The following is a 21,044-nucleotide window of genomic DNA, read 5'->3' as shown; positions in this document are numbered from 1 at the left end:
AAATAATTGGAAATCAAAATGACCATCATTCCCTTCCTTAAACGATCATCGTAAGTGAATTGGGAATGCTTCTGGTAGTGCGAATCACACTGCTAAACTCACTACAAATTTAGTAGCCTAATTATCAGTCTGGTGACCTTTTTGCATAAGGGGTGAGCATAGCAGCATAAGGCACAGCAAATTCGGGTCTCCCTGGTTATAAAGCTCCTTGGAGCTATTATACAGGCTCTATCCCCAACACCAGGTGTCCCAAGAAAGCCAATAAGCCCAGAAAGCCAAAATTGGACCATCTCAGTCCTGGCTCACAGCCCCAAATAGGCCACTGAAATGCAATGATGTGCAAATCATTTAAACACTATTTAATTGAAACTAGTACAAAAGACAACTGAGAAATTTTGTTTTTTGAAAAATATATGCCTATTTTGAATTTGATGCCAAAAACACGTTCCAAAAAGTTGGGATAGGGGCAAAAAAAGGGTGGTAAATTTGTATAATGCCAACACCTGAAGGTTAATTGGCAACAGGTCAGTAATATGACTGGGTATAAAAAGCATCTCAGGGAGGCTGAGTCTTGCAGAAGATGAGGAGGGGTTCACCACTCTGTGAAAGACTGCACAATCAAATAGTGCAACAATTCAAGAATAACGTTTCTCAGCATAAAATACCAAAACGTTTGCTTTATCATCATCTACAGTACGTAATAACATTAAAATATTCAGAGAATCTGGAGAAATCTTTGTATGCAAGGGACAAGGCCAAAAAACAGTATTTGCTGGCTGTGATCTGTGGGCCCTCAGGTGGCACTGCATTAAAAACCGACCCAATTCTATAATGGAAGTCACTGCATGGGCTCAGAAACACTTCTGAAAACCACTGTCTGTGGACACAGTTCACTGTGGACACAAACGCAAGTTAAAACTCAAACACAAAGAAGAAACCAAATATAAACAGGATCCATTAATGATGCCACCTTCTCTGGGCCTGAGCTCATTTAAAATGGACTGAGTGGAAGTGAAAGTGTCCTGTGGTCTGACGGGTCAACATTTGAAGTTTTTTTTTGGAAATCATGGACACTGTGTCCTCCGGGCAAAAGACCACTCTGCTTGTTATCAGTGCACAGTTCAAAAGCCAGGCACGGGTGCCGTGCACATCTATGAAGGCATCATTAATGCTGAACGATATATACATGTTTTGGCAACATTTGCTGCCATCCAGACGACTTCTTTTTCAGGTAAGGCCTTGATTATTTCAGCAAGACAATGCCAAACCACATTCTGCATGTGTTACAGCAGCATTGCTCCGTATTAAAAGAGTCTGGGTGCTAAACTGGTCTGCTTGCAGTCCAGACCTGTCAACACTGAACATTTGGCGCATTATGAAATGAAATGTACGACAAAGGAGACCCTGAACTGTTGAACAGCTGAAATCCTATATCAAACAAGAATGGGAAAACATTTCACTTTCAAAATTACAGCAGTGTCTCCTCAGTTCCCAAACGCTTAGAGTGTTAAAAGAAGAGGTGATGCAACACAGTAGTAAACAACTTTTTTGTTGGCATCAAATTCAAAATGGGCATATATTTTTCAAAAAACAGTTTCAACATTTATGTTGTCTGTAGTATTTTCCTTTAAACATATGGTTTACCTGATTTGCATATCATTGCATTTTATTTTTATTTACATTCTGCACAGTGTCCCAACTTTTTTGGAAATGGGGTTGTACATTATGGAGAGAAGCTTCTTCTGGATGTTCAAATGAAGTCATCCAGGTGTAGCAGAGAGAGGGAGGAAGCAAAAAGTTTGTTACTACACTCCCGAAGGTAACATTTTTTTCCGCTCAGAACAGAGTTCTGCACAGGCTCAGCAGGCTGTACTTAATGCTAGCAGTAATGTTAGTAAAAATAGCTCCAGTGTTGGGATAATTACTCAATTTTCCTGAACTGTAATAGGATTACGTTACTTACTACTTCCTGGAAAAAAGTAATCTCTCTATTCATTACTTTACTTATGTTATTCCGTACCAAATTATCATATATTGGTAGATAATGTTGCTTGTTATAAGCATATTTTTAAAAAGCAAATGATCTGCCAACATAATGAAATAAGAATTGTATTGAGTGAAGTTAAGTAAAAAAGGTTTGGTGACACTATTTGGATGGTCCACTGTAGGTGCTTTGTAAATGCTCAGTCTGTCTGAGCATTCAAGTTAAATATTAATTAAATCCAACTGAACTTGTTCAGTGTGAAAGAGTTTATTAAATCTATCCCTAACCCTAAACCTAACCTTAACCTCAAGGCAAAACCTACATCCACTCCAAACCCTAATCATACTGTTGTTAATAATCAACTGAACATCACCAGAAGGTTTGTTAATGATTTAAGTAGAGCATCTACAAAGGGACCATCTAAGTGTGACCAAATGTTTGGAAATGAATTAATTGATCTTATAATATTCATTTCAAATATTTCAAAATGAATATTAGATATCACCTCCATTTTTTTGCAGTATAGACGGTTGCGTCACTTAAACAAAATACACTTAAAAAAGATGGTTCTTTAAGGGTTCTTTAGTAAAGATGCTTAAATGGTTATTTTTATGATAAAACTGTTCTACAGGTTGATGGAGAAAGTGCTGTATATGGTTCTATAAAGAAACTTTTCCAGAAATGGTTCTATATAGCACCAAAGAGGGTCCTTATTACATTTACTATTATTAATTTTTTTTTTTTTTTAGCTGCAGTCACTGAAAACTTGCTTGCGGGCGGCTGGAGTACGTGGTCAGGCTTCTCTTAAACCAACTACAATACTTTGTAGGCATTGGCGACTTGGCTGTGTTTGGCTTAATATTTGTTTGTTTTTTTAGATAGCTGCCTTCAATAGTAGTGAGAACTTTAGTCCTCTTTCTAGGATGCCAGCTAGTCTGTGCGTCTTTGTTTGGCTTAATGTTTGTCTTATTATTTAAATCATGTGTTTAATCTGCCTTGATCCAAAGGGGTTCTTTTTTAACTGTTTTGATAATAGTGCACACAGCTGAACTAGACTGCCATGTGTACTTGCTGTTTTGGTGTGGATAGTTCCTTTGACTGCACCTTTGCCAGCTGGTGTCTGTCAGTCAGTGTCCTCTCCTGGGACCCTACCTCAGGCTTGCTAGGTTGCTGGGCTGGTTGGAGTTTGGCTCATACACTCAGAGTGGTTCAGCAGTGGCTAGCAGTGGACGAGGTATCGTTTATCATCTGGGATCTACGAGCTACCAGTTGATGTGAGTTCCCTGGATGTTGCATTTCTCTGTATGTTGGAACTGAGCTGCAGGCCAGGCAGCGCACAGGACATTAATGACGTGAGCACTGAAATAACAGAAAGGGAAATGGGTAAAAAGGTCTTGGGCATCTATTTAATAATCCAAATCGGCAGCAAAGTGAAGAGCTACACCTGTCTTGGACCTTTCTTTACCCATAGATGCAGCGTTGTTTGGTGCTGATTTCTGCTCAGTGAAAGTGCACTCCTGAGGACATGGTTCGTGGAGGTGAATGTGAATTTGAGGGACAACTGAATCTGATGCATACTCTTGTTGTATTGGTTTGCACTTTTATTTTTTAATTTTGATTTGATTGTTGGTGGTGGTGGATGATATAATCAGCTGCATAACAGGAATAATACACTGGAGGGTATGCTACACCATGATATAATGTGTTATGTTTGTAGGTATGAGACTGCATCTACATCAGTGCAAGTATCTCATGGTGTAACACTCCTTCTCAGGTACTATTGTGTAAATGCCACACACAGTGCACACTGTAACCAGTTCAGATGAATGTGTATATTTACTGACTTTAGTACAGTTTAACAAAGTTTCAATTTATTCTAAATAGATGACAAATTTTAAATAATTTAACTTTACATTAAGCTATATTAGAAAGATTGCATTCAAGAGGCTTGTTTCTAGAACTTTATGTGAATAGGCCAAGTGAATTAGAAGACATATTTTAAATCCATAATGAATTATAAACATACACTATATGGACAAAAGTATTGGGACACCTACACATTACACCTACAGGAGCTTTTGACATCCCATTCTACATCCATAGGAATCTCCATTCTAGTTTATCACAAAGGTGTTTGATGGGGTTGAGGTCAGGGCTCTGGGCATAGACTCATTTGACAATTGTGCAAAACACAACTCAGTCTTAGCACACCTGGTGCTTGTTTTTTTTGAATGTGGTCATCTCAACTTAGTACAACCTGTACCAACAAAATCACTTCACTTTTGTGACTAGCCTTTGGGACTGTTCCAACTACTTCTCCAGCTCTGTGCTCCTCCTCCAACTCACTGCAATGAATATACAGGGCAAAAAAATAAATAAATAAAAATACAGGGCTCTATATAGAACCATTGCATGTTTAAATGGTTCTTTGCATGATGAAATGGTTCTTAAAAGGTGATGGAGAATGTGTTGTATATGGTTCTATATAGAGACTTTTGGTAATGGCTCTATACAGCACTGAAGTCTGTTACAAGCTTGACATCTTAACAATAAAAGAACCCTTTATTCTTAGCTCCATTCACCCCCAGTCTTTAAATCATGTTTGTGATATTAGAGGAGGAAGTGGTCAGGCTCCCCTTAAACCAACTCTGTTACTCCCCTTTGCAAGACGGCAGCTTGGCTGTGTTTGTTATCTAAACAGCTGCCTTCAATCGTAGCGGGAACTTTAGTCCCTCTTCCAGGATGCCAGCTAGTCAGTGTTTGTCTTACGTTTGTCATGTGTTTAATCTGCCCTGATCCAAAGGGACTCGTTTGAACTGTTTTAATTATAGTTCACAGAGTTGAACTAGATAAAGGTGGACTTTTGCCATGTGTACCCACAGTATTGCTGTGGACAGTACCCTTGACTGCACCTTTGCCAGCTGGTGTCTGTCTGTCAGTGTCCTCTCCTGGGACCCTACCTCAGGCTTGCTAGGTTGCTGAGCTGGTTGGAGTTTGGCTCCTACACTCAGTGGTCCAGCGGTGGCTAACATTGAACGAGGTGGTGTTTATCGTCTGGGATCTAGAAGCTACCAGTTGAAGTGTGTTGCCCAGATAAACCAGCACACAGAGTACTGCTGTCAATGTGCGCATTTCTCTGTATGTTGGAACTGAGCTGCAGGCCAGGCAGTGCAAAGGACATTAATGATGTTTATCCTGGGATGTTTATCAATTTACTGACTATTTCAGACTGAACAAAGGACAATTTTTAAGGAATCAATGACAAACTTTTGTTTACCTACTTATCATTTAGGATCACTTTGTTGCATCTAATTATTCACAATTGTACTCTGAATCTGTTGGGAATAATGAACAGTGAAAAACTTTAAACAGCAATATTTGATCATGTTATTGCTTTTGATGGCTGGTAATGTCAATCCAAACCCTGACCTGGACCTGAATTGCCCGTTTACTTCTCTGGAATTTTCTAATAGGACAAGTCTCTGTACATTTGAATGTCTATAGTTTGGTGCCAAAATTAGGCTGTGAGAAAATCTGAGCAAATGCAACTAAGGCAGAGATCTTGGTTTTTGTATGACTCCTGGCTCAAAATGGCAACTTCAGATAATGATCCAGGGTATGGAAATAGTGTGGTATGTTTCAGTCTATGGATATAGTGTATGGATATAGATCGGAAAAAGCAAGGGAGGTGGCATCGCAATTTACATGACGTCTAAACTGATCATAAACAAAAGGAACTACAGATAGAATGGAGATGGTAAATTGTGTTAATAAGCATTTTATATAAAGATCTACAACCCCTATTCCAAAAAAGTTGGGACGCTGTGTAAAATGTAAATAAATGTAAATAAGAACAAAATGCAATGATTTGCAAATCTCATAGACGTAGATGTGGAAGTGCTTGTGAACATTTAATGCAAAACTCTCCAAATCAGAAGACATTCTGAAGCAGTTTGAAAATAAATGTGTACAATCTGAGCAGCACAACCTTTTCAACAATGTTTTCACGAAGACAATGCTTTTCGATCAGTGTTGACAGATACTCTGATTTACTTTCGTAAAACACTGTGAACTTCCTCCTCCTTCAGCACAGCTAGCACTTTGCATACAATTGTTTCAGATTTGATGCAAGCACTAACAAATGCAAAGCATATACCTTTCTAATAAGTTTTGTGGTGCAGTCAGTCAATCTAAAAATATGACCATGAACAAATGAATAAAGTGCAAACGGTCACTCACTTGCTTAAACCTTGTCTGAATCAGTGTAGTAAAAAAATATTGGTCACACTTGGACCATTAGGCCTCTGGAGAATCGCCAAACCTGATTGGCTGTTTTTTGGTTAGACGTGTACATAGACATAACTTGTGAAATAATTGGTATGTTCCTTTTGCATAAACGCAAGGGTTTTGGTGGTGATTCTCTGCTAATCATTATCATTGTGTCATTTCATTTGACATACAGGACAAATGTAAATCTTAAAACAAGTCGGGACACAGGGACATGGTTTGAAATACGTCATCCTACACTGACATGTAATGCATTGGACATCAGAACAATATGGGAAGTGAAAACGAGTCTGCAGTCTGGTTTGAAAGATCAGATCTTTTACTTCATTTTTGTAATCTATGTCAAACTTCTAAAGAGATTAAAGAGGACTTACACAGATTTTGGTTTGTCTTACAATGTTATAGGTTGGTTTAGGAATGACTAACAGATGTTAGGTTCCATTTTGGGGCTCTTGTTTACGATATACATTAATGACCTCTGCAATAATGTTTTAAATGCTAATATGCACTTTTATGCAGATGGTGCCATTATCTGTTGTACTAGCTCATTACATATGAAATGAAGCATGTATCATGTTTAAAAAAACATTGCTCAACAATTATGGCAAATGGAGAAGGTCCTTTGATAAACTCTGACTTCCTTGCATTTTTCATTCTCTCTTTGTAAATGAGGCCCAAACTGCATTAGGCCTTGTTGGGCCTAGTTGGCTAAAACTGCATAAGGCTTTGTGCTGATGGGTGCCTAAACCTGCTGATTGCCACTTGCAGCTATATTTTTAAATTCAATAGGCTTGCTAGAAAGGAGAGGTTTATGAAGCCTTCTTGAAGTTGAAACTGGGTGCTACATAGTGACACTTTACAGTACTGTTTTGTAGTTAATAAGTAACTATTAACTATTAATTTTATATTGTTCCTGATCATCATTAACTCCTAATGAAGAACAGCAACACCTCATTCATTATCTAACAGACACAAATTACATGATCACTTGGTAATATGTAGAACCAATTGAATTTGAAGGCAGGACACACGTACACATTGATATTTGTGTGAGCCCTCTCTTCAACTGACCCTGCCCTGAACAGGACATTAAAGGAGGAACTACTGTTCAGAAGAAACACTGGCACACATGCTCCTGCAGAAAACAATGATGTTTTCTTTTCTAAAGATGAGATATAAAAGCAGACTGGTCTACTGAATACTGAAGTGTTTTAGCAGTTGTCCCTTTTAAGCCTTTTAAGGTTTCTGATCAAAAAAAAACACGAGGGACACCAGTCATTACAGTGTGGTGTGATGCCCCAGCCTTCTCTGAGGATACCTGTTTCTGTGAATAGAAAGGGAGGACATAATCCATTATATTGTAGAGACTGCACACTGTGTGGTTTATTTCACTACTGTTAGAAGTGTTGGAATACACTACATCAGTTAGTAGTTCAGCAGGAACCTTGTCAGACTCAGCTATTGAGCAATTAATGTTGACTTGATATGTAAATGTATGAGTAGTTATTCTAGGAAACTATAGTTAAGTAATTCTATGAGACTCAGTAGTTATTGTTTAGTAAATAGTAAACTACCCAAATCATTAGTTCACTACTACCTACTGAGGTAGTCCTTGGTAGTTAAGAGTAGTTACTTACATAGTAGTGAACTAGTAGTCCTTGGTAGTTAAGAGTAGTTACTTACATGTTAATGCAGCACTACTCATTTGTTCCTGCCCTACATTACTTGTTTTGTTTGATACTGGCCTGCCTGCTTGAAAGTGGAAGCAATTTATGTCTCACAAGGTTTGCAGTTGTCCAGACCAGTATCCATGGCGTTGAGGCAGCTGAAGCCAGAGGTTAGTAAGCAAGTGCTTACACACGCTGTGTACTTTGTGATTAGAGTAGATTTTAGATTTCATTTAATTTGTCATTGTGCAGAATACAGGTACAGAGCCAATGAAATGCAGTTAGCATCTAACTAGAAGTGCAAAACAGTATTACTGACATGTAAAGTGCAGGAAAGTAAGCATGGTTAGCAATGCTGTGGTTACAATATGTTCAAATAAGGACAGTGGAGTGTTTTTTAAAAGAAAATTGCATTTGCAGGGTATTGCATTGGTTTTAGTTCCACTTTTATTTGATACTGGCCCGCCTTTCAAGCAGTTGCAGTTGTCCAAACCAGTATCCCTGCTGTTGAACGAGCTGAAGCCAGAGGTTGCACATGCTGTGTACTTTGTGATTGTAGTATTTTTACTTTAGTCCACTTGAATAATACCATTTTATTTCATTTATTTTATGTTATTTTACTAATTATAGCAAGTGGAAGATCAATTAACAGCCTCAGATGACCATTGCTATTTCTTTAACTTTAATCTGGCTGGTGCTCATTTGAAATCTAATTACTGCTGTCGAGTGATTAAAGGCAGAGCTTAACAAGTAAGTGTTTTTACATACTATGTAGTGTTATTCAGTCTAGTTTATTTAAATTAAGTATTTATTTAAATAAAGAATTTACTTTATGTTGTCAGAAGCTGCAAATTGTAGCCGATGCGTGGCCATTTACAGGCCTTAGTTGACTAGTGCTGCTTTTCATTTTAAATGGAGTTGTGTCAAGGGCTAGCTCCTTCAGTATATTTTTGTTCATTAAATTATTTTATAATGTGATGTGTTTATTTTAGAATCTTCCTGACTGCCTCTTGTGATCCTGGGATGCTGGGAGGGTGTCCAGCTGGTAAATAGCTGCTGCTGTTATAGGGGCAGTTATATTAGGTATATTATATAGGTAAGAGATGTGAGCAGTGTCGCAGGCAGTTGCCTAAGGTAGCAGAATGAATAAAGATTCTGATTATTTTTCTCCTTTTAACAGGAGTGCGTGGTAGCTTAGCACTAGCCACCGTTTTGTAATACTAATAGTTGTTTTTTTTCCCACTTCTGGTTATATTATAATTTTTTTCTCTTTTTTAAGGCCAGATATAACAGCTGGGACTAGACAAAGGCTCCGATATCCTAATTTGTAAGTATGTTTTAAAATTTAAAGTCTTGTATAGCAATTTCTCTCGCTGATATGGTTTGAACCTATTGGTATATGGAAGTGAGTGCCATATATCTGCCACACACATCTGCCACAGAAAGCCATGTTTTTCCTCTTGAACCTCTCTGGATTGAAGGAGCAGTTTTTGTCCTTTCCAGACTGAATGATGTTGAAATCCTCTGACTGTGGTGGCCCAAACATGTCATCTCTAATTTCTGCTCTAATGGCAGGGTATCTAATTTAACTTATGTTTTCGACTTGACTCATTACATTGCTTTGCTATTATGAGTAGCTACCACAACTAATGAGAAACAATAGCTAGCTGTATACACACACACACACACACACACACACACACACACACACACACACACACACACTTTATTTATTTGTTATACTGAATTATTGATTATGTTATGCAGCGACATCGGGTGGGGCCGGTAGAGACACCATTGAAACACACAGAGATATGTGGCAGTTGTCACTCGGCTCTTGCACACGCACTCGCAACCTCTACTCTCCTTTCCTGTTCTTCGTTTTTACTGACAGAGGCAATGACGCAATTTTGTATTTTTTTTAATGACAACTTCCCTATGTAAGGATTTACGGTCAAGAACAGTATGTTCTTGCATACATAAGCACTCCTAAGATGTTATTCCTAAAGTCTCCTTCCTCTTTTTCTCCTTTGAGGCTAGACATGTTTCAATCAGATTCCAAATGTCAGACAGTTATGCTCAATGATTCTAATGTTAGAAATAGAAATGTTAGACACAGACTTGCTTTTTCCATCACAATTTATTTGTGAATTATTTCGAAGTGTCACTTTGAGTGGATTGTTTTAGCCTAAAGTTCCAGTGGGTATCCCTTAAATGCTTGTGAACTTTTGAAAGTTGAATTAGCAACATAACCTTGTTTGAGACTTTGAAGATGGAAAAGCAAATCACAGTTAAGCCTCTCTTCGGCCTCTTTCCACTGCAGGGCCGAATTGTTCTGAGCATGGAGGGAAACCGTTCCAGTGGCTTTTCCACACAGAATGCTTAGAAACCAGGCTCAGCATGTTTTTTTCAGCATGGTTAGCTAACCTTACTCTGGGCCACAGAGCTGTTCAGTGGGATGACGTAACGACATAGCTATTTGTTGATTGGTTCTATATGTTGTATTCTGCCACAGCATCCTGCTGCATTATTTCAAACCCAAACACAAATCAAATAAGTTCAGTTCACTCACATGGATGCCAAATAAATGAAAGCAGTGGTTTAAATCCACTATTCAATAAACGTCAAAGCTTCAATCAAACTCCATTTTCTAAAAGTTAAATTGTGCTGCTAAACAGGAGAGAGTAACTGGTTATGAGCTTAGCTAGGATTCTGCCAGCTTTGCTCACCACAGAACAGATTCGATTCTGACAAACAAAAGCTTTACTGACAAATGTAGATAAGAATAATCTAAAAGCAAAGTGGAGAAGTTCAACTTATATAGTGCCTTTCACAAACCCAAGGACGCTTTACAGAGTGTCCATAATAATAATAATAATAATATATATATATATATATATATATATATATATATATATATATATATATATATATATATATATATATACACACACACACACACACACACACATATACATACACTCTTTAGTATATATACTAAAGAAGAAAAAAAGGAAGGTTTTAGCAGAGATTTGAAGGAAGACTAAGAAGAGCAATTACGAATAGTGGAAGGTAGAGAATTCCAGAGTTTGGGGGCAGCTGCGCTGAAAGATCTGCCACACATAGTAGAAAGTCTAGTTGAGGGAACTGTGAGGAGTCCAGAATTAGAAGATCGGAGAGCACGAGAGGGACAATATAATGAAATGAGAGCAGAAAGGTATGTTGGAGCCAGACCATGTAAAGCCATGAAGGTAAGAAGAAGGATTTTTGTACTTAATCCTAGAACTAAAAGGAAGCCAATGCAACTGTCGAAGAACAGGAGTAATATGAGCTGTGCGCTTAGTGGAGGTCAGAACCCTGGCTGCTGAGTTTTGGATGTACTGAAGATGATTGATTAGTTTAGCTGGAAGGCCATAGAAAAGTGAGTTACAGTAATCGATGCGAGAGAAGATAAAAGCATTAATGAACATTTTAGCATCAGTATCACTTAGCATAGAGCACAAGCGTGCAACGTTATGCAGATCATAAAATGCAGTTTTGGCGACTAGCTTAATGTGAGACTCAAAAGTGAGAGATGAATCAAAAAGACAGTCAAGGTTCTCAACAAATTGGGCTATCGACACCATCAATGCTGACTGACAAGTTCAATACCTGGGAAAGTGAGGTTTTAGCTCCAACTAACAGAACCTAGCATAGCAGTGAAAGTTAAACCCATGGTTGCAGATGATCTGACCAAGTGGGAAGACGTAAATGATAAAGAGGAGAGGTCCAAGGACAGATCTTTGGGGTACACTTGATCTACAGGAGCAATACCAGATTTGTGGGAAATGTATTAATGCCTATCAGCAAGGTATGACTGTAACTACTGAAGGGCAAGGCCAGTAATGCCAACAGGTGACAGTCTATATATAAGATTATGATTAACAGTATCGAAAGCTGCTGTTAAGTCTAAAAGAATCAGGATGTTAAGAAATCCAGTATCTGTAGACAGCAGCAAGTCATTTACAACTTTTACAAGGGCAGACTCAGTACTGTGAAGAGTGCGGAAGCCAGACTGAAAAGGCTCCATGCTTTGGAGGATAGAAAGTCATGCAGCTGAGAGGCTACAACTCTTTCCATGACTTTATCTAAGAAAGGGAGATTGGACTGTAATTGGCCAGTGAGAATGGGTCCAACCCAGGTTTCTTTAGGATAGGAATGACAGCAGCTATTTTGAGAGATGGAGGAACAGTGCCTAATGAAAAGCATAGATTAAACCATATGAGCTATAAGAGGTGCAATAACAGAGGAAGTGGACTTAAGAGTAGCCGTAGGAGCAGGATATAGTTGAGATGTACAAGAGAATTTGGAAATAATCTCAGACACAGTGGAAGAGTTCACAGGGGAGAAAACAGAGGTACAATTATTAGGTAAGAGTGAAACAGGCCTGGGAAAGAGAAGTGCCGGTTGCTACAGGTAAATGCAGATATATCTTAATTTTATCCAGCAAATAATCCAAAAATGCTTGACACTGGGCAGAGGAGTTCAGGATGGGTAGTGAAGGAGGCTGAAGAAGTTTGTTTATAGTATGAAGGAGTTTTAGGCCTGTGACTGCCAGAGTTTGAGATCAGAATAGAAAGAGGAGTGGGCATTGTTTAATGCAGCTTTATATATGGAAACGTGCTCAGTAAAAAGTGTGAAATGAACTGAAAGACCAGTTTTCTTATACAGGCGCTCTAAACGCCTAACTTTAACTTTCATGATTCCAAGTTCTGGAGTAAACCATGGTAAGGAACAAGTAGGAGGAACACGTCTAGTCTTGAGAGGGGCAAGAGTATTGAGTATTTCAGAGACAGTGCTATTGTAGTATGTAACAAATTCTTCAGGAGAGGACAGCTGAGTAAGATCAGAAAGAGCAAAGGTCTAGAGAAGTTTAGAGAAGGTATTAGTGGGAAAAGAGGTAAGATTATGAAAAGATACAATAGATTTCTTGTAGGATTTTTTTTTTGGGGGGGGGCAGCCCTTTCAACTTGGTCTCCCCTTTGCTCTTGTAGTTGGGGCCTTTCGTAAATGCCCACACTTACATTATACGTATAGAAGCTGCAAATATAAGATAAATTTGTTGACTTACTGGAAATGATAAGAATGGATACTGGTCGAGGGGAGGTAACCATGTAACCACAACATAGGTATCAGCTGCCAGCACATTCCCAAAAACAAACAAATAAAAAGCAGCTTATACACGAGGGTGTAGGGTGTATAGTTTTACTAATACTCATCTCTGAATTAGCCATTCGAGTTTAAAGACAGCTGTTTGCAATCTGAAGTTGTTAGAATGAAAGAGCCAGGTACACAGATAGTCACAAACATTTTTCCACAAAATATTTGATTGTTTACTCATTGTTGCCTTTAGCTCTCCATTTTGACCCAAGGTCCAGAAATCTTTTCGCTTGAGAATAATGTTCAAAGCAAGGGTTTCCTTTGGGTCATTCTTTCTCAAAACCCAGTCAAACTTTAAAACAGACAAAATAAAGACAAAGCAAAAAACATTTTAGTTCAGTTCATAGCAAATATAAAATGTAGTCTGTGTGTACCATTGTTATTTATCTATGACTTTGTTACGATCACAGCAGTCTCTACTGGCACGTAGGTCTGTGATCGACAGACAATTGCATCTCCTGAGGCAGACATTTAGAGAGTCTATTAGAATATAAACTTTTTTAAATCAAGGGTGTAAGGGCTAAACATTCCATTTAGGAGCAACACTCGCCATTGGTTGTAACGCCAAAGAACAGAAGCGAGTAGGATCCAAGTGCAAGTAACCTTTATTTTCAAACTGGGTAACTTCAAAGGCTGTAAACCAAAGACCAGGTTAAAAAAAAAAGGGAAAAAAAAAAAAATCAAGTTCTGTGCAAACAAATCCAAGGTATTGTCCAAAACTCAAAAACTAAGAAACATAGGCAAGGGTCAAAATCCAACAGGGCATAACAAGAAACAATAAGCCTCAGAATTGACAGAGAACGTCTCTAACAAGACTTGGCAAAGAACTGGGAAGAGACAGGCTATAAATAGGGAAACATTACTAAACAGTCAGGTGTAGTGAGCAGACTAAAACTGAAGTGAGAGCAACCTTTATAGGTGGGGAGATGGCTCCCTGTGCGAGGATGCGACACTGGTTTGGACTGTCGAAGTATTAGTCAGAGCAGTTGTACTGGGTTCTTCTGAACACATTTTCCTGTTTCGGTACAACCGCACAACACTGTAGTGTCAACATGAATATTGTAGCAACTCTCACTGCTCACTGTTTGTCCATAAGAATGCTTGTAAACATGAAAAGGCACCGTAATCTTATTACTGCATTAAATGTAGACAAAGAGGGGAGCAACGGAGAAAAGTGAAAATTACCCAACAGTTTGCCTGTGCACACTCACTTCAGGTCCAAAAGCCTTCTTCAGTCTGTCCAGCACTTTCCTGTTCTTGTCATTAGTGATAAATTATGTTCCTCATTTGAACCACTTCTTGATGGCAAACTCATGAAAAAAACTATTTTAAAACTATGCTATACAATACTGAATTCCATGTATATCTGTACAAACTACTGTACATATGCAAGAACACCACACTTAAGATGAACCTACCTTCATGGAGAACTGCCCTGTTAAAATGGCTTTTTGTGTGTTTTTAACTTGCCCAATCTGGTGAGCATAAATGAACTACGTGAACAAAAAGGGTAGTGGTAACAGCTTGGGCACTGATTCAAGTGAGGTACTGACTGGCCCTTCTGTATCATTACATGTCTTTAAAAAAAAACAAACAAAAAAAACACATGCAAGATAGAAGGATTTTATGGAACTGTGATTAAGACTACAGCAAGTAGCACCTTATGCTGCAGTAGTTACAATACTCACAAATATACCTGGAATGTGTAAAAACTCAGATGAAATTGGAAGCAGCAGTGAGAAGTCATTTATGAACAATACCATTCTAGCCATATAGTCTCATTTTTGTTAGCAAAGCAAATAGTAATGAAACTGTTCCCCACGTATAATTAAAAACTACCTAATGTTTACTAATCACAGTGCATAGCTAAATGAAGTCACAATTATAAGTTAAAGAAAACAATTAGAACAATTTAGAATTAGAAAAAAAAAAATGGACGATATTGGCTCTTATGGATGAAATGCGCAAAAATAGATGTTTAAATGGTTCAAACCTATGTGGTCATTTTTGGCCAATTATGACAGCCCTAACACAAGAAAGATAAGCAGCATGTATCACATGAACAGCAGCTCGAGCATGAGTGAGACCTATCAGCAGCGCGGTCATGTCAGCTACGCGGAGTTAGCGATGCAGCTAATTTGATATCAGGCGTAATAGTCTAGAGTTACAGGTGTGAGTGCCTTAATGTGCCATGTCTTCTGTACTGTGTTCTACTGTACATTTTATACTGGAAATGTAAATCATGTTTGGTAAGTTAAGAGAAAATGTAATATTTGTTATAACATTGTAGTTTGTCATTTTGTGCTCAAGGTTTTAAACAAAAACACTGTTACATGTTGTGGTTATGTGCCTGCTCTGTGTTTTTGTTTGCTCAAAGAGACATGTAGACTGGACTGTTAAAAATGCTGCTAAAAGTTAGATTAAAAAGAAGCAGCAGTTAGATTAAAAAAAGTTAGATTAAAAAGAAGCAGCAGTATTGCATAGTCATGTCATGGGCTGTGTGTTTCTTCCTTTGGAGGAGTAGAATATTTGTTTCACAGTTTGAGCATGACGTTATTTAGATGGCTAGGTTAAGCAAAGTGCATCCAGGCAAACTGTTATCAGCTTAGTTGTTTAAGACAGGGGAAAAAGAAGGTAGCGTATTGGTATCGGCAGATATTCAAGGTTGCGTATCTGACATGAAAAAGCGAACTGAGCCACCCCTCTTCTAAATTAGTTTTTGCCCAATTTCTAAGCTGTCAGTACTAGCTAAAATTCTAGAATCTCTGGTTAGTGATCAGTTAAAGCAGCTTTTAGAAAGTAATATTTTGTCCGTCTTCCAGTCTGGTTTTTGGAAAAAACCAACAACATAGTAATGCTACAGCTACCACCAAAGTACTTAATGACATTTAATGCTCTTGATAGTAGAAAGTCATGCGCTGCATTATTCATAGATTTATCAAAAGCTTTTGGCATTTTTAATCATGACATCTTACTATCCCAGTTAGCTAGTATTGGTTTGTCTGACAATGTTAAAGGTTGGTTTAGAAATTATTTTAGTAACAGATGTCAGCACGTAATTTTTGAACTGGGGTACCACAGGGTTCCATTTTGAAATATACATTAATGACCACCGCATTAATGTTTTAAATGCTGATATGCACTTTAGTGCCAATGATACCATTATCTGTTGCAGACCAACCGAATTAGTTTCATCTTATAAAATTTGGGTTTTACGTTAGATGATAATCTGTTAAATTGCATAATGCACAATGGATAAAGTTAAAGGATTTTATTTTAGTAACAGCTGTTGCTTTACTGAACAGGCACAAAACAAAATAGTTGAAGCTGCCTTTTTATAATATGGAGATTTTTTTTTTTTTACAAGCTTACGTCAAAGACAATGTTGCACTTACAGGACTATCATTCTGTGTAAAGATTTATAATGTGCTAGATATTTAGCTCATTACTGAACTTTTTTGAAATCATTGCTTGGCCTCCATTTTCAGTGCAATGCCAAACTCATTGGACCAGTTTCATCTAAAAAGCAATTATTGATCAGCTTCCTTCGTATTTGTTTGCATTCTTATCAACAAATAAGTTCGGTACAATTTATGTTCTGGTAGTTATATTCAGTTGGACAATCCGACAGTATGGTCAAGTACGACAAGGCAGCTTTTAGTTGCAGTGCTCCATTTGAGTGGAATGACTTGCAGAAACTCTGAAATTGGAGCAGTTTATCAACTTGACCAATTATTAGATAATTGTTAAAGAACTGTATTCTTTATTCTTGTGTTTTTTGATTTGATTTTGATTTGACTGTTGGTGGTGGAGGTGTGGTTTCTTTGTTGATCATTTTTGTCGTATGCTGTCTTCTTGGTCAGGGCTCACTTGCAAAAGAAATTTTAATCTTAATTTGATTACTCTTACATAATTATAATATTATGATATCTAATGCTTTAAGTGTAGCTATACCTTGTTGACCTAGTTTTACTCAAATTTGCATCTCTGTCAGGGGCCCAAGGGTTAACTACCTCTTTTACCTAAACTGTCACTCCTCCCTGCTCACAATTAGTAAAGGTTATAAATGAGTACCTAAGATTTTTAGCTATGTTTTTTAAATGCTGGATTTCACATGTACTTTCACCAGACTTGTACTAAAACTGAAATCTAGATAGTCTGCAGCCTGATCACTATCGTAACTGTCCCGTTTGTTCGACAGAGCAATCTTTCACTGCATTTTTGTAATATAACATTCAGCATAGAAGGCATATGTTGAACTTCAGAAGACAACAGAGGGGAATTCCACCGATTTTTTAAAAAAAATCTCTATAATAAAATCATTAAGATGTAATTAGTCATTCAGTGTGGTTTGATGTGAAATGTGCCATTCTAGAAAAATGTTGAAATAGAATCTCATTATGGTGTTGATAGGTACCAGACATCCAAAGTATTCAATGACAAAACTATTAGATGACAAAACTATTAGATGAAGTGGTTGCAAATATGATAGCTGAGGCGTTTATGATATAATGTTGTAGGATTCAACTAAACATCAACTTGGATGGTCCAATCAACAGTAAAGGTGAACTGAAGACCGTGCCAAAAAAATGAAACCAACAGCCAACCTGCCTAACAAGATCTGATCACCAAAAATACAGCAGGTTGCACACGGCCCTTACCTGATGTGTCTAAACAATGAACCAACTACCGTTTGTGTATAGGTGAACGCGAATTTGCCTGTCGTCACATCGCGCTGGAGGAAGAGAAGCAAGAAACTGAGAAAGAACAAGAGAGGGAGCAACAAAGTGAGACTAACATTTACTGGCTCTGGCTACATTTTCAAGCCAGTCAAGTAGTACAGCCTAACAATACTGCTGTTGCCATAAAAGTCTCAAGCACGCTAAATGCTCCCACCCACCCACACCCATCCACACACACACCCACACACCCCTCCTCTCAGGTAGGTCCTTTAAATGTGCCAAGACCTACCTCTCATCAGGCAACTCAGACTGGAGGACAGAAGAGCGCAGCCAAGCATCTACAAAGTCCTCACCGGTGATTCACTCATTCACAACACTTGTAGAGTAGTTTGGTAGAGTGAATGGGGAAGAGAGAACAAAACAAAACATACATACATGCATCGCTAGCATGTAAAAGAGAGATGCAGGACATTAAGGATAAAGCAAACTTTTTTTCATATTTAGCACTATGTTAACACTTAAGAACATTTTTAAAACACTTTTGAAAGATAAAATGGTATTTGTGTCCTGTAAATATTGCAACCCTATAATGAACCACTTCAGATCAGATCACTCTGAACGACTTTGTTTACATCGGAACGATTTTATTATGCAGAAATTGCGAAAAAAAAATGTACAATTTTCTTTTAACCTTTCATAATGGTACAGCAGTGCAACTTGAACATGTGTAGCACAGTAATGTCAATTTGTTTGTTCTTGCAGGAGCATAATGGACCTGAAGGAATATTTCAAAAGGATTGGCTTCACTGGTCTGTACGACAAAGCTGACCTGCCCACTCTGTGCACCATACACAAGCTGCATGTCATGACTGTTCCCTTCGAGAACCTCAGTATCCACTGTGGAGAGAAGAACACTCTGGACCTTAATGTCATCTATAAGAAGATTGTGCTCGACCATCGTGGAGGTTGGTGCTTTGAGAACAACCTGCTGTTCTCCTGGGTGCTGAGAGAGATGGGCTACAAATTTACCATGCTGGGCACCAAGGACTGCAACCTCCTCAAAAATGACTCCAATCCCATGGAGTCACATCTCATCAATCTGGTTGAGATTGATGGTAAGCCTTATATTGCTGATGTTAGTTATGGTGTATCAGACCAAATGTGGGAGCCTTTAGAACTGATCGCAGGTAAAGACCAACCTCAGCCCCCAGGGGTGTTCCGTCTACTGAAAGACGGCGAGAGTTGGACCCTGGAGAAGACCGGGAGGAAGCCACTGATCCAGAATGAGGCCTTTGCCAAGTGCAGCCTCGTTAACAAGCCCCTGACAAAAACCATGTTCAGCTTCTTTTTAATGCCACGTGGCACTGACCAGTTTCTGGAGGCCTCCGAGTACCTCCAGACAAATTGTGAGTCTTTGTTCACTCAGAAATCCATCTGTTCCCTTCAGACACCCACTGGCTTCAGAGCTCTGGTTGGCTGTAACTACAGTGAGGTCACATTTAATCCTCAAGAAGACGTAGACCTCTATGATATGAGGAAAATACCAGACAGTGAGATAGAGACCGTACTGAAGGAAAAGTTTAATATTACATTAGACAGTAAACTGACACCTGTAAACAATAAAAATGTGTGAAATGAAATGCAAGGCTAACCTAACTGAAAAAACAAACTTAAATCAATCAAAATCAGAATCAAGTTATAGCAATTGTCAATGAAAACCAAGACAGGCGACATCACTAAATTGCAGTGCCACACCAGTTCAACATCACAATGACGGAGCCATATAAGAAAAAAACTTGTTACCAAAAAAAAACAAAAAAAAACCCAAAAAACTTACATTTCAGCTATGATTTGTATATGAGATTCAGATACTGTCATTTTAATTAAATGACAATCTTATCAATTAGTTTTCTATCAAAACCCACTTCTGACTGACCATAGTTAACACCGGCAAGGGGAACAAAGAAGAAGACTCCGTTAGTGGCTACCCTGATGGATTTTCTCTGGGGTTGCTGTAAAGGTGGAGTTTCAGAACATGAGGACCGGTACAGACTAGTAAGACAGAAGCCTCTGGAAATGACAAACTGACTAAAGAGTCCGACTCTAGAACCACTCAGAAACATTCACAGCTGTGCCACAACTCTTTCTGTGGAGACAAAATCATCTAGAACCCGACTGGTAAAGCTGAGCAGTGCACACATGCCGTCCTTCAGCGACTTCAGAGGAGAAGCCTGGGACCTGAAATGAATAGCACTTGATCGACCCAACCTTCACAGTTACACCTCAAAGATGTTTACGGTAGTACCACAAAGCATCCGAGGAACACAAAAGCCTCCAGTAATGACAGATTGAGAAAATACAGCAATCACTGTTAAACGTTATTAATTTACCAGCACTGATGAACACCCATTGATGATCACTCCTCATGAATCCGGGTGGTGTATTGATAGAGCAATCAGACACAGTATGATATTAAGTATATTGTTTAAACCAGTGGCATGTTCTTTACTAGACATGGCACTAATCTGAGAGTATTGATTTCAGGTTTATACACTAGCAGTAAAAAGAGAACTGCAATGTGTTCCAGTAATAAACCTAGCTTAAATAAATCAATATCAGAGATACACACACACACACACACACACACACACACACACACACACACACACACACACACACACCATACCAGGTTTTACATTGATTCAAAACATGTATGTTTGGAGAAATATAGGGCCCTGGTAATCTGAGAATTTGGGAACAAAGGATCCTTCAGTTTCAAAGAAAACAAGTTTTAAAGATTATTATAAAACAGATAGTTTGCTGGATTCAAAGCCGTTGTAAAATACTCTATACGCACACCTACTGCCCCACAACAATTAAATACTGTATTGCTGTGTCACATCATTAAAAATCCTTATGCTGTTAATGGGATAATCTTGACTGTCAGGCTGCTCGCATGGACCACTGAGTGTACTGATGAAATAAGAACCTTGTTTTGTTAAAACAAAGGGGCTAACAATTAGGCTTTCACAGGCTTTAACTTAAAGTACTTGCTACATGACTCGCTAGAAAAATGCAAGTAAACAATGTGTCACTTGAATGTCTTAGATGCTTCAAATGTCTGTTTTAGTTTTGCCTTAAATCGCATTAAACCTAGGCTGAACCTCAAATTTAGCTTTCCTTCCAACTATAGAGCGCACTATGCAAGTTATGAAATTCTGGCTT

General features: G+C 38.3%; 2 protein-coding genes across 18 annotated transcripts in view; one reads left to right on the top strand and one right to left on the bottom strand.

Moving 5' to 3' along the window:
* LOC118817417 (arylamine N-acetyltransferase, pineal gland isozyme NAT-10-like) overlaps positions 1-21,044 on the bottom strand; it is a 51,794-nt gene that overhangs the window by 10,959 nt on the left and 19,791 nt on the right. The window lies entirely within an intron of this gene.
* LOC118817416 (arylamine N-acetyltransferase, pineal gland isozyme NAT-10-like) lies at positions 1,167-19,632 on the top strand. 11 transcript variants are annotated; one of them, XM_036584082.1, is made up of 6 exons: positions 6,285-7,876; positions 7,913-8,108; positions 8,569-8,688; positions 8,931-9,034; positions 9,218-9,265; positions 18,582-19,632. In XM_036584082.1, exon 6 carries the CDS (start codon positions 18,589-18,591, stop codon positions 19,450-19,452), a length of 864 nt encoding a protein of 287 aa, XP_036439975.1. In that variant the 5' UTR covers positions 6,285-7,876; positions 7,913-8,108; positions 8,569-8,688; positions 8,931-9,034; positions 9,218-9,265; positions 18,582-18,588; the 3' UTR covers positions 19,453-19,632. The 11 variants fall into 11 exon arrangements, with proteins under 11 accessions (XP_036439984.1, XP_036439973.1, XP_036439974.1 ...); XM_036584080.1 differs by lacking the exons at positions 6,285-7,876; positions 7,913-8,108; positions 8,569-8,688; positions 8,931-9,034 and adding exons at positions 1,175-1,231; positions 1,692-1,819; XM_036584088.1 differs by lacking the exons at positions 6,285-7,876; positions 7,913-8,108; positions 8,569-8,688 and adding an exon at positions 1,711-1,819 and having other exon boundaries at positions 8,931-9,021.

Source organism: Colossoma macropomum, unplaced genomic scaffold, assembly GCF_904425465.1.
Source record: "Colossoma macropomum unplaced genomic scaffold, Colossoma_macropomum, whole genome shotgun sequence".
Taxonomy (NCBI): Eukaryota; Metazoa; Chordata; class Actinopteri; order Characiformes; family Serrasalmidae; genus Colossoma; species Colossoma macropomum.
Note: the sequence above shows the minus strand (reverse complement) of the source record. Positions and strands in the feature narration are given on the sequence as shown.